The following is a 14,563-nucleotide window of genomic DNA, read 5'->3' on the forward strand; positions in this document are numbered from 1 at the left end:
ACACTGCTGCCACACCGTACTCCTGTCACTCCCCACTGCTGCCACTCGGTACTGCTGTCACTCCGTACTACTGCCACATCGTACTCCTGTCACTCCGTACTACTGCCACTCGGTACTACTGCCACTCCGTACTACTGCCACTCCGTACTGCTGCCACTCCGTACTGCTGCCACATCGTACTCCTGTCACTCCGTACTGCTGCCACTCCGTACTGCTACCACTCTGCACTGCTGCCACTCCGTACTGCTGCCACTCCCCACTGCTGCCACTCTGTACTGCTACCACTATGCACTGCTGCCACTCTGTACTGCTGCCACTCTGTACTGCTACCACTCTGTACTGCTGCCACTCCGTACTGCTGCCACTCTACACTGCTGCCACACCGTACTCCTGTCACTCCCCACTGCTGCCACTCCGTACTGCTGCCACTCTACACTGCTGCCACATCGTACTCCTGTCACTCCGTACTACTGCCACTCCGTACTGCTGCCACTCCGTACTGCTACCACTCTGCACTGCTGCCACTCCGTACTGCTGCCACTCCGTATTGCTACCACTCTGCACTGCTGCCACTCCGTACTGCTGCCACTCTACACTGCTGCCACACCGTACTCCTGTCACTCCCCACTGCTGCCACTCCGTACTGCTGTCACTCCGTACTACTGCCACATCATACTCCTGTCACTCCGTACTACTGCCACTCCGTACTGCTGCCACTCCGTACTGCTGCCACATCGTACTCCTGTCACTCCGTACTGCTGCCACTCCGTACTGCTACCACTCCGCACTGCTGCCACTCCGCACTGCTGCCACTCCGTACTCCTGTCACTCCCCACTGCTGCCACTCCGTACTGCTACCACTCCGCACTGCTGCCACTCTGTACTGCTGCCACTCCGTACTGCTACCACTCCGTACTGCTGCCACTCTGTACTGCTGCCACTCTGTACTGCTGCCACTCTGTACTGCTGCCACACCGTACTCCTGTCACTCCCCACTGCTGCCACTCTGTACTGCTGCCACATCGTACTCCTGTCACTCCGTACTACTGCCACTCCGTATTGCTGCCACTCCGTACTGCTGCCACATCGTACTCCTGTCACTCCGTACTGCTGCCACTCCGTACTGCTGCCACATCATACTCCTGTCACTCCGTACTGCTGCCACATTGTACTCCTGTCACTTCGTACTACTGCCACTCCGTACTGCTGCCACTCTGTACTCCTGCCACTCCGTACTCCTGTCACTCCCCACTCCTGCCACTCCGTACTCCTGTCACTCCCCACTCCTTACTACTGCCACTCCCCACTGCTGTCACTCCGTACTCCTGTCACTCCCCACTGCTGCCACTCCATACCACTGCCACTCCGAACTGCTGCCACTCCGTACTGCTACCACTCTGCACTCCTGCCACTCTGCACTCCTGCCACTCCGTACTCCTGCCACTCCGCACTCCTGCCACTCCGCACTGCTGCCACTCCGTACTGCTGTCACTCCCTACTGCTGCCACTCCGCACTGCTGCCACTCTGTACTCCTGTCACACCCTACTGCTGCCACTCTGTACTCCTGTTACTCCGTACTACTGCCACTCCGTACTGCTGCCACTCTACACTGCTGCCACACTGTACTCCTGTCACTCCCCACTGCTGCCACTCCGTACTGCTGTCACTCCGTACTACTGCCACATCGTACTCCTGTCACTCCGTACTACTGCCACTCCGTACTGCTGCCACTCCGTACTGCTGCCACATCGTACTCCTGTCACTCCGTACTGCTGTCTCTCCGTACTGCTACCACTCTGCACTGCTGCCACTCCGTACTCCTGTCACTCCCCACTGCTGCCACTCCGTACTGCTACCACTCTGTACTGCTGCCACTCTGTACTGCTGCCACTCCGTACTGCTACCACTCCGTACTGCTACCACTCTGTACTGCTGCCACTCTGTACTGCTGCCACACTGTACTCCTGTCACTCCCCACTGCTGCCACTCCGTACTGCTGCCACATCGTACTCCTGTCACTCCGTACTGCTGCCACTCCGTACTGCTGCCACATTGTACTCCTGTCACTTTGTACTACTGCCACTCCGTACTGCTGCCACTCTGTACTCCTGCCACTCTGTACTCCTGTCACTCCCCACTCCTGCCACTCCGTTCTCCTGTCACTCCCTACTGCTACCACTCTGCACTCCTGCCACTCCGTACTGCTGCCACTCTGTACTCCTGTCACTCCGTACTACTGCCACTCCGCACTGCTACCACTCTGCACTCCTGCCACTCCCTACTCCTGCCACTCCCTACTCCTGCCACTCTGTACTGCTGCCACTCCCTACTGCTGCCACTCTGTACTCCTGTCACTCCCCACTGCTGCCACTCCGTACTCCTGTCAGTCAGTATTTCTGCCCCCTGGTTATAGCGACATAAGGTGTAATTTTCACTGTACGGACTGGACCGGATTGTCCCCCTGTACCAGCTGCCACTCATGGCGCGTGCTTTGGACGCTTTGGCATGTGTACTTCTGTACCACACACGACCACCACGGTGACCATGCAGCGTGCTCTGGCAGACTGGCACAGTCCGGGAACGCTCCTGACACAGAGCCGTCATCCTGTCACGTCCTGTCCTTCCGCCTACATCTCTCCGGGAAGAGCCAATGGCAGAGTCTGGCCCCGCCCCCTGCCGGGAGCACATATAAGGAGCGCCGGCAGCAGCGTGCTGCAGAGCCGCTTGTGACTACCTGAGGTGCCGGAGCTATTGGGGATTATTACCGCACGGGATTCTTTCTCAGCACGACTCAGGCGGATTCTTACACTATGACATTGGAGGACGGCGATATATGCGATATCGAAACGTAAGTGCCTCGGTGCTGCGGAGCGGTCCGGTATCGCGGCGTGTGTCCCCTATACATAAGTGTGTATGCCTGACTGTCCCATGCTTGTCCCTGCAGGATGCATCCTGTGGCCTCGGCTCTAGAGGACGTCCTTGTCGGCGCCCACAGACGAGACTCGCTGACTATTGGAGTCTATGAATCGGCACAGCTGATGGACAGGTATGTTCCTGACTCCTCCATTCCTGGCCCCCGGGGTACAGGCAGTGCTGGGGGCTCACATTGCCAATGGTGGTCCACAGGGTTGGTGATATCATGGCTTTGGTGTGTGTCCCCACAGTCCTGTACTTGGCCACCCCATGCTATCCCCCTCACAGCCACGATCTTTCCACCCCAGGGTGCGATGGCATATCATGGCCCCCAATGTGACCCCCACAGCTGCAGCCCTGTAACCATTAAACGTCCTGTGCTTCTCGCCTCTAATCTCGCATCTTCCCGCAGAGATCCTGACAGCGTGGTGCTGTGTCTCCTGGCAGCAGATCCGGAGCATGAAGCTGATGTCGCGCTGAGCATACACTTCACACTGATCCAAGCCTTCTGCTGTGACAACGACATCAACATCTTGAGGGTATCTGGCCTTCAGCGCCTGTCGGAGATTATTCATTGTGAAATGGTGCCCGTCTCTGAGCCCGCGGACCTGCACTGCATCCTGGTGTCGGTACGTTCCCATGCTACATGTGACTTTCTAAGCGCCTTAACCTGAACCAACTGCAGCCTTCCAGCTTAGCCTTACGCCTGATTAGCCTACTTGTTGGGTTTGTCAGAATTGCTCTTTAAACAGAACTTTGGGCAGTGGCTTAGTCTGATCTCTGTATTTCAGTCAGCGAGCGATCAGAGCCTCACAATCCTAATATTCTGTAATGGCTTTGACACTTGATGATGGCATGTCCTTGTATATGGAGCGGCGCCCACACCATACCGGGCAGATGCTGGCTCTACTGCATTGCTGGCATCAGCCTGTAGACTGATGCTGGCGTTCTCTAGTTAATGACGGTCAGTCTGACAGTGGTATTTAAATGAAGTCCATGCCCATGAGGTCACTGGCTTCCATTGCCTTTCCCTGAGCACAGCCATGGCTGCTGAAGGCCCCCATCTTGGTCCTTCTAGGAAGCCCAGCCTGTGGGTTGATTTTGTAGGACGTCTTTTCTGCTATATACAGTACCTAAATATTGTGGTACTGCAGTATAAGGGACTTTTGGAAGAAGGTGTTGAGTTGTCTTGGTGGCATTTTGATGGCACGCCAATTGGAGCAGTGATTTTTGGGACACCTAGTTAAGTCACAAGTCTTGCCTGTCTGAGTGATAACTGATCACTGACTCCACCACCAATGACCAGAACAGGAGTCCTATGTTACAAAATGAATGACTAGGATGGTAAAGTTGAGCGTTGCCGTTAACATTCACTCCATTGAAATGGGGTTCCTGGTCTCCTGATTTGTCATGGGCCTCCACATCACCTATGGATAGGGGAAAATGTGACTTGTGTGATGACCTCCTTAAGGAAAGCACATCATGGTTTATTAATACTCCTGCCTAAATGATACTGGTCCCACTGTACGCAAGGAAAAATACTTAATTCTAGCACAAATGAGTGATGTATTGGTCTACAACTGTCTTTTTGCCACTGCTAAATGTATATTTCTTCTACAGACTCCGCACAGCAATCCCTGGAAATGTTCACGTTTGGATGAGGTCTTCAATTACTGTTCCGAATGTAAATCCAGAAACCAGTGGATACCCTTCATGTCACTAATGGACAGGTGATGCCTCCGGACCCTGCCTGAATCTACTCCCTTTTTGCACTGTTGAGTTCACAGAAAATTGACTGTTGGAGAATCTTCTATGCCAGTCGGGGACATGGACTATCGTACTGGTTGTAATGTAACCTATGCACGCAGCTGGATCTGCGAGGCACTTTGTACTCTTTTGTAGACTCTCTGGACCAAGAAGGATTACATTTTATAGTTGACATTTTTATATATATCTGAATGGCTTGTTTTGGCAAGTTGTTATAAAGTGGTGTTTTACCAGCGGTGGTGCCTTGATCGTGAAAACATTCCTCAGGATCTCCGAATTTTACCTTGGAATACTGTTTTTAAGCTCTGCCCCAGTGGCGAGATTTATATATGACTGGTCAAAACCCCATCCTCACATTATGTCCAAAATTGTGGTTTACAACAGGATTTTTTTTTTTTTAATGTAAAAGTATGCTAAGAAAAACTACAAATTTAACTCTGGAAAAAAATTGTCATGTTCTAACTTTCAGAATTCTAATAAATCTTTGCAGTTACAAATTTTAGTCCCATATTGATCTGTTTCTTGTATGGGTAACGTGGTACTGTGGAAAGTTTCACTGGGCCAATTTTCTTTTTTTTGAGAAATATTTACTAAAAGTTGCACCAGCAAACAGTCCTCTTGGTCAGGGTAATTGGATATATGGTTAGATCGTCCAATATGAATGGAGTGGCTGATCTGCAGCTATGGCCTTGGGCTACTGAGGGTTATCCTGCCCACACCCTTGTGCTCAGCTGTTCTATGCTTTTACATGGTCATATCGCATATGTTCATGGTTTGTCACATCCCCAGCTGGCCATGCTTCTGTCACTGGGTATCGGTGTAGCTGATTTTTGTACAGTAAACTCGTAGGGTTCAGAATGCTGCGCTGCTCCCATGAAGTAAGTACTGTGGTTTTTTTTACTTTAAACAGTACTTAATGTTTGTTTCTGCATCATGCCAATCCCTTCATTGGGACAATTTATCATAACAGTATTGTTTTTAAAGTAGACACAGTACTTGGCACTGCATGGGGGCAGCTCAGCATTCTGAACCCTACAATGTGACTTTAGAAAACTTTCCCTTTCCATTGATGGGCCAGATTTGATCTGGAATGAGGGGGATGCCAGTATCCTCTCCTCACTGAAAGGCAATGGCCTCCTGGAAAGTACTTGATGACCCTTCTCTTCCAGCTTCATCCACTGGCTGTCATGCAAGGCATTATAGTATATGGGGTTAAAGGGTGAAGGCCACAGGGTATTTTTTGGGATCCAAGTGGAGTGGCTTAAGCTGTCCATGGATGCCCAGCTGCCAGACTTCCATGCACACTACACTATTAGGCTGGGGTCACACTACCGTATAATATGGAAGAGTGCTATGGAATAAAAAGTCACATATCACATGGACCAGTATTAATCTATGGAGAAACTCAGATCAGCCTTTTTTTTTTTTTTTTTTTTTTTCCCTCGGCCATATTGTAGGTGCGAGTGAAATGGCAGCATGCCGTGATTGTCACCGACACTCAGCTGAGTCTCGGCTCACTTGCACCCATATAAGCCTATGGGTGTGAGTGAGACAACGCGCATCACTTGGATATCATCTCAGTGATGTGCAATATATGCTGACTCTGGCAATGGAGGAGATGGAGAAATTAATTTCTCCACCTCCTCCGTGGCTGTGCTCCGATCCGCTCTGTGTGAGAGGCTCGGGGCACAGACTCATGACACTCGGCTCCTGCTCACAGCACAGCAGGAGCCGAGAGTCATTAGCATATTGCATCCGATGCCATACGCTCGTCTGATGCCGGCCTTACAGTATAACTGACTAACTCTGGATTAGGCCGGGATTACACATATGTGAGATACGGCCGAGTCTCGCAGGTGAAATCCCTCTTCTGGCGCTTGCAGTGAACTGACCAGAAACTTGCCATGTGTTCCATACTGGACTTTCTGATCAAATCAAGAATGTTGGAACAGTTCCCTCCTAGTTTCTCTTGATGCTGCCATGTCCTTTTTTAGGCAGCTGTGTGAATTAAGATAGGAACTCACCGCTAACTGACTACAACACTTGCTGAGAAACCAATGCAGACTGGGGTTACTTACTGCACTCCCATCAACAAGGGGTTAAACATATGGATCTTTTGTAGCTGCTGTGGACAGCGGAAGCCTGCATCATCCTCCATCCATTTTCCAAGCTCCAGAAAAGTCGTTATTGAAGAATGGAAAAAGATGGCTGTAGCCAATTTGTTCATTCCATACCTAGAAAATTGATTGTCTTTAAAAAAAATATATCATGGCATTCATATAAAATACTAGATGTAGTTGTGTTGGTTGGTTTTTTTCCTTGTGGATGTGTTTTGTTTTTTTTTTCGTTTTTTTTTTTGCATTAAATTTGAGTAAAAAAACTTTGTAAAATTCTATTAAGCTTTTGCTATGGCTAAATGTTCTATGAAACTTAATCAGGCAAAACTCTGGAAATTGTTCTTGTTCTATGACTTATTAAAATATATTCTTTTAACGGTGGTGTACTCGTTTATGTTGGGGCTGCTGAATACACCTCACATAAGATGCTGCTGCCGTCATTCATAGGATAGCAGAATGACCTAATTCTGCCCACAGAGCCGCCTGGTACTGGCCACCATCAGAACCTAATCCTCCTGTGCATGCGCCGCATCATTCAGTAGTAAAAGCTGCGTGTGATTGCAGCCTAACAACAAATGAAAAGGCCCGCAGACCGAGGACTGCGGTCGCTACGCATCACCTTGGGGGCTGGATGAAATAACACCCCAAATTCTCCAGCCCTGGTTTAGATGGAGAATTTGAATCCTTTAGAAATGAAACTGCAGTCTACAAGTCAGTGGTGTATGTAAAATTAGAGCATTTAAACACAAGACTAGTCAAACAATTTTCCTATATTTTTGCTACCCCATAAACAATATGAGCAACAACCCTGCTGTAACTAAGTAAAAATCAAAAGTGCACTTAAATAACTTGGGGTTCTTAGTACTACTGTCTTTAATCAAAAATGGCAAAATCCATCCCACTGTCGACAAGGTGACTCTGATCTGGATGGTCCTACTCTGTCTAATATTAAAAGCCTTGCCATGTGTCAGAGTTGACCTCAGTGTGTGAATCAGAGCAGACAAAAGGACCGGTGGTGCGCACTTGTAATCCCAGCAACTATGGGAGGCTTGGGCTGTTGGATCATTTGAGCTTGTCAGTTCTGGTCCGTTCTGTGCTATGTGGATCAGGGGTCTTCTCTGTCCTCAGCGTCCATATGGTGACTCTGAGCCAGCTCCTTGGAGACACTAAGTTGATTGAGGATGGGGCTTCATTGGTTTAAAAATAAACAAAAAACATGAGTTTCAGAGCGCTATAGAAAAATAAAGCACTTATGCATAGTCAGAATGGAGCATACTGAGCAATATAGTGAGACGCTGCCCTCACGGGAGACTAGAAGCTGCGATCAACCGATCGCTTGTGCTACATGGAGCAAAACTGCAGCCCTGCTCTATGTAGCATATATGTTCACTTGCTATGAGAGCTGACTGCTGGGCATCATGCATAGCTATCCGGCTATGACAACCACAGGGGTCTCCTGCTGACGCCGGGTTGTCATGCCAACCCATTGGTGACTCACGCTTCCTGCACGTGCATGTTAAATGCCGCTGTCAGAGTTTCAAGTGAATGGGTCTGTGCACATGTCAGTGTTTCCACAGACCTTGTATCCGTGGGCAAAACACGCCCGACACGTCTAACAGCAGCATGGGCCGCAAAATGTCCCGCACAGGGATGTCATCTGTGTGACACATCCCGGCGCCTGAGAAGCAGCGGTATAGTTAGCGTTGTTCCCTGGCGCCGGTTGCTGAAGACCGTTCTCATCATTCTTCCCTGCTCTGCCGGCGAGCAGGGTAGAATGATGAGTTATTTTCAAGTGATAACAGCAAGAGCAGGCAGTGACTGATGGGACCACTACACCAATCAGCCTACACCAGCTGTCGCTAATAAGTTAGAGCAGGCAGCAGCTGATGGGAGTATTCATGAGCCTGTGCTAAAAAAAAAAAGCCAGACAAAACTGACTGCCGTTGCCTGCAACCCTCAGTTGTCCGCGTTAGCATGGCTGATTATCAAGAATAGAGGGGACCCCATGCTGTTTTGTTTTAATTTAAAATTAAAACGGTGTAGGGTCCTCTTTATATTTGACCATCAGCCTTGCTAAAGCTGGAGGCTGGTATTCTCAGGCTGGTAAGGGGCCATGGATATTGCCAAGATGCGACTGTCCACGCTGAGAACCACTGGTGAATGAGCTGCTGCGTGCGCAACATCAGTGATTAGCGGTGACCTAATCAAGGTTACTGCTGGGCACTGAGGCTGCATTCCTAGCCGGACTGAACTGTGGTGACCTCAGCACCATGAGCAGCTCATGCACCAGTGAATCTCAGCCTGGACAGTTGCATCTTGACACTGTCCAGGTTGAGAACTATTAATCCCCATAGATTACGGCGTAGGACAGAACATCAGACAGGTGAGGGATATTGTTAGTTTTTTTTTTATTACAGGAGACATTAGCTTCAATGGAATGGACGTTATACTCACCTGTGTTTGTTATTTGTAAATAAAAATTGAAAACTGTGTTCTGATTTAAAATAAAGGACTTTATACTTGCTGTGTCTTTATTTACCAGATAACTACAGGATTTGAAATGGATATGTGTCTTACAGACGCCCCTCCATTACTTACCCTTGGGCTTGATGTCACCAGACAATACAAAAGTGACATCAACCCCAAAAATATTACCCCTCTTGCCACCACTACAGGGCAAGTGGGAATAGCTGGGTAAAGCATCAGAATCGGTGCATCTAATACATGCGCTTTTTCTGGGCAGTTGCGGTCTGTTATTTTTAGGCTGATATCCACGGTCCCTTATCAGCATAAGAATACCATCCCCCAGCTGTCTGCTTTAGCAAGGCTGGTTGTCAAATATGTGGGGGACCCGATGCTGTTTTTTTAAATTAAAAAAACAAACAGCATGTGGACCCTCTCTATTCTTGATAACCAGCCTTGCTAATGCTAATTGCTGCCGGTTGCAGCCCTCAGCTTTGAGTTTTGCCTTGCTGGTTATCAAAAATACTGGAGGACCCACACAGTTTTATTTACTCTCATCAGCTGCCGCTTGCTCTCACTGTTATTAGCGGCAGCAGGTGTAGGCTGTTGGGAGTAATAGTCCCATCAGACGCCGCCTGCTGTCGCTGCTATCAGTTGAATATAATTCCTCAATCTCCCCTGTTCGCCGGCAGAGCAGGGGAGAATGATGAGAGCAGTCTTCAGCACCCGGCGCCAGGGAACAGCGCTAACTGTACCGCTGCTTCCCTGGCGCCGGTACATGTGGTACTGATGTGGCACACTGTTGCCACACTTGCAGCAAGTATTACACACATGAATACTGATATCTCTGGTACCGTAAATATTAGGACGTGTGACACCAGCCTTAGAGTGGGAAGGAGTGGAGGATGACCTTGGCGAGCATGAGACCGTTTGTCGAGAGGTTGTGTGCCACCCTATATAATGAAATATACAGACTTTCAGAACATGTAACAAGTTAGCAGAATTTATCAAAGTGACAGAATTAACAAAGATTTTGAAATTGAAGATATCTCCGTTCATAAGGATTTGACCAGCAGGAGTTGAACAATTCAACAAGATATCGGGGACAATCAAAAAAGGCTTAAAAACTCCTAGCTTCAAGACGCCATGAAACAAACTTGTTTTAAAAAGGAGCAGCGTATCCTACTTTCAATCCAGAAAAAGTGCTTTTCTGCAATACGTTCGAGGTCAGAGTGGCTTAGTGTATTGCCATATCATACATGGTTAAATTGAGGTATTGGGAATCCCAATCTATAACCTAAATGAATGGTTACTGTTCATTGACAGCTCAAAGCGGAGCTTAAAGTGCGAAGAATACGGAGACAGAAAAGGTCATTGATTTGCAGTATCAGGAACAGAATTGGACCATCTGTTAAGGTTAAAATGATATGCTTACTTCTTGGTCAGCAACACTGATACACCAAGTATCCTTGTTTTCTGTGCGTGTGGGAGAGCAGAGTTCATGAGAAGCATTGGGTGGAAAGGAATTGACCCACAAGATCTGACCTCAAATCTGGTGATCCAAACATTCTACATGAGGCACTTGTTGACAGAAAGAACATTATATTCCCACCTCCACCAAAGAAACCGGGCTCATGAAGCAATTTGTTAAAGCTTTACTAACTGAACACTTTCAAGTACCTCATTTTGGCATTTCCTAGCTTGTCGTTTGAATAAATAAAGGTCGGTTTGTTTGATGGTCCACAGATTCGGCAGCTCCACAAAGATGAGCATTTCATCGGGATAATATCAACTGCAAAAAAATACTTGATTGTTATTCAAAGACCTTGCTGAGGACTTTCTTGGAAATACATGAGCAAAGAATTACACTGCAATTGTCCAGAAACTCTTGGAGAGCTGCACAATGCTTGGTTGCAACATGAGCATCAAGGTGCATTTTCTGCATAGCCATCTTAACTTCTCTGAAAACCTTGGTGGAGTCAGTGATAAGCAAAGATGAATGATTCCACCAAGATTTGAAGGTCTTGGAGGCTCCGATATCCGGGAAGATGGCATGTTCATATGATGGCTGATTATTGTTGGAGCATGAGGTGAGATTGAACACTCCAGGAAAAGTTATAAGCATACATTTTTACCTTGACTGCTACCTAACTTTACTACTTGCGAACAATTTGATTTACAAATTGTAACAATATAACCTTTGTAGGAACAAAACAGATTTAAATAAACATTACATTCAGGTTATTTTTGGCATTGTTTTCTATTGTATGCACATTTTATACGGTTTTGGAGACAAACGGAGGGTATCCTGTACATTAAAAAGTTGTTGTGATAGAGAAAGACTGGGGTCTCATTCAGATTCTGAAGCCAAAAGTTAGTTAAAAACAAGTGTCAGATCTAACTCAACAAAAATTGTACTCCCCACTATAATTAATGAAAAAATATACAGGATATAGAGTCTAATGCCTTCTTAGCCTATGCCATCACTAGTAATCTGACAAGAAAACAGCAGAACACAATGTATAGCCCAATATATTCTTGAGTCATTTGTTCTGATGAGAATTATATAATAAAGGAAATGTCATAAATAAGTTAGTCATCTCTGGATTCCAAGTGAGACTATATCGGTTTGCTGAAACTCTGATATAAGAGCTGGTCCGTCAGCTCATTCATTTAAAACAGCAAGAATAGCAACTATAGTATAGAAGTTCAGCAGCAATTATACACAACTCATCTGGATTTCAAATAAGAATAAACGTCTACATTTGTGTGTCTAAAGGACTGATTTTTAAAGCTAGTCATCTTCTGAGGAGACCATGTGTGACCTCTATCTATAACTTACAATGCCAGCTGTTCCTAGGGATCGATCATATTGCAGATAACCCCAGAAACATTCATTTTCTTTTTTGCCATCTATGCTGTTTGGCATTCTGGCTTCTGACAGTATTTTTATGAGGGATTTGGAATTATTTGTAATCCCAAAATTGAGGATTTCATTCATCCTTATAAAACACTAAATCAATTAGTAAGGGCATCTGTTCTGAGGGAACAACAAATCTTCTTAGTAAACATATTGCTCCAGATTATGTGTGCAGTTCATATCACTCATGGATGCTAATGTTAAATTAAGAGCAGGATTGGCCAAATCTTTGAACAGATTAAGGAGATATTACATGCAACTATTGGAACCATGTGGTAGCTCAAAGGTAGTCCTTGTTTTTTAAGGTTAGGTATATAGGATCCTATGTGAGGGCTGGTACTGTATACAGAGAGCCATGTGGGATCTCATACTGTATATAGGGGTTATATGGTGTCATATTGTATATACAGAAGCTATGGTTGCTCACACATATACATGGGGCTATCTGGGGGGATCACACTGTATACAGAGGGCTATTTCATTCACCCATATGGCGCCATCATATTCTGCAGCGCTTTACAGAAATTGCTGTCCCCATTTGGGCTCACAATCTACATTCCCTATCAGTATGACTTTGGAGTGTTGGAGGAACCCAGAGGACACCGACGCAAACTTCTTGCAGATGTTATTCTGGGTGGGATTTGTTTTCTAAAGCTTCTTTTGAAAGTAGAGGTGCTTCTCACAAAATTAGAATACCATCAAAAAGTTAATTTATTTCAGTTCTTCAATACAAAAAGTGAAACTCATATTATATAGTCATTATAAACAGAGTGATCAATTTCAAGTGTTTATTTTTGTTAATGTTGATGATTATGCCTTACAGCCAATGAAAACCCGAAATTCATTATCTCAGTAATTAGAATACTTAACAAAAACATCTGCAAAGGCAGACGTTCAGGATTTTTCGCCTTTTTTTTTTGCTATAAAAATGCAATAAAACCGCGAAAAAACGCATACATTAAGCATCCTATTAGAATGCAATCCGCAATTTTTGTACACATGTTGCGTTTTTTTTCTGTGGCTAAATCGCATTCCGGAAAAAAACGCAGCTTGTTCATTCCTTGTGCGGAATCGCGGGGATTCTGCACACATAGGAATGCATTGATCCGCTTACTTTCCGCATGTGGCTATGCCCACCATGCAGGAAGTAAGCGGATCATGTGCGGTTGGTACCCAGGGTGGATATTAATTTATTTATTAAAATAATAAATCGTGATATTCTCACGTTCCCGCTCCTCACAATGCTTCCGTTCCCAGTGATGCTTTGCGGCAATGACGTGCGGCCTCGCGAGACCGCTATGTCATCTGAGGTCATTGATTGACGCTAGGCATTATTGGGAACAGGAGCATCGCGAGGAGCAGAAACGCTGCTGGGGACGCCGGGAGGTGAGAATATCACGTTTTTTTATTTTTAAACAGTAGATCTTTTTACTATTGATGCTGCATAGGCAGCATCAATAGTAAAAATGTTGTCACACTTGTCAAACACTATGTTTGACAAGTGTGACCAACCTGTCAATCAGTTTTCCAAGCAATGCTACAGATCGCTTGGAAAATGCTAGCATTCTGCAAGCTAATTACACTTGCAAAACGCTAGTGTTTAGTGGGAAAATGCATGCCACTTCCACATGCGTTTTACCCATGGCACAGTTGCGGAATTGCCGCGGAAATTTCCGCGGCAATTCCGGACATGTGCACATAGCCTAAGTGTGTAAAAAGGCCCCTTAGTCTGTTTCAGTAGGTTCCACAATCATGGGGAAGACTGCTGACTTGACAGATGTCCAGAAGGCAGCCATTGACACACTCCGCAAGGAGGGTAAGCCACAAAAGGTCATTGTTACAGAAGTTGGCTGTTCACAGAGTGCTGTATCCAAGCATATTAATGGAAAGTTGAGTGGAAGGAAAAAGTGTGGTAGAAAAAGATGCACAAGCAACCGGGATAACCGCAGCCTTGAAAGGATTAAAAAAAGGCCATTCAAAAATTTGGGTGATATTTAGAAGGAGTGGACTGCAGATGGAGTCATTGCTTCAAGAGCCACCACACACAGATGTATCCAGGACATGGGCTACAAGTGTCGCATACCTTGTGTCAAGCCACTCATGACCAATAGACAATGCCAGAAGTGTCTTACCTGGGTCAAGGAGAAAAGGAACTGGACTGTTTTGTCCAGGGGCCAAGGTGTTGTTTTGAGATGAAAGTAAATTTTGCATTTCATTTGGAAATCAAGGTCGCAGAGTCTGGAGTTTTATCAAGACCAAAGTCAGCGCAGTCATCTACCAGGAAATTTTAGAGCACTTCATGCTTCCCTCTGCCGACAAGCTTTTTGGAGATGAAAATTTCTTTCTCCAGCAGGACTTGGCAGCTGTCCACACTGCCAAAAG

The 14,563-nt window shown here is 46.4% G+C and overlaps 1 protein-coding gene across 1 annotated transcript; it reads left to right on the forward strand.

Moving 5' to 3' along the window:
* Positions 1-2,615: 2,615 nt before the first annotated feature.
* On the forward strand, positions 2,616-5,175 carry GADD45B (growth arrest and DNA damage inducible beta). Its single transcript, XM_077253711.1, has 4 exons — positions 2,616-2,849; positions 2,946-3,047; positions 3,327-3,543; positions 4,535-5,175. Exons 1-4 carry the CDS (start codon positions 2,812-2,814, stop codon positions 4,646-4,648), a joined length of 471 nt encoding a protein of 156 aa, XP_077109826.1. The 5' UTR covers positions 2,616-2,811; the 3' UTR covers positions 4,649-5,175.
* Positions 5,176-14,563: the final 9,388 nt, after the last annotated feature.

Source organism: Ranitomeya variabilis, chromosome 1, assembly GCF_051348905.1.
Source record: "Ranitomeya variabilis isolate aRanVar5 chromosome 1, aRanVar5.hap1, whole genome shotgun sequence".
NCBI classification, from domain to species: domain Eukaryota; kingdom Metazoa; phylum Chordata; class Amphibia; order Anura; family Dendrobatidae; genus Ranitomeya; species Ranitomeya variabilis.

What these genes read in the sequence shown, in the direction of transcription:
- GADD45B (XM_077253711.1), top strand. Translation starts at nt 2,812, where the DNA reads ATGACATTGGAGGACGGCGATATATGCGATATCGAAAC. An exon ending in TCGGCACAGCTGATGGACAG is followed by an intron (nt 3,048 to 3,326) that starts GTATGTTCCTGA and finishes ATCTTCCCGCAG; the next exon opens with AGATCCTGACAGCGTGGTGC. An exon ending in TGCACTGCATCCTGGTGTCG is followed by an intron (nt 3,544 to 4,534) that starts GTACGTTCCCAT and finishes TTTCTTCTACAG; the next exon opens with ACTCCGCACAGCAATCCCTG.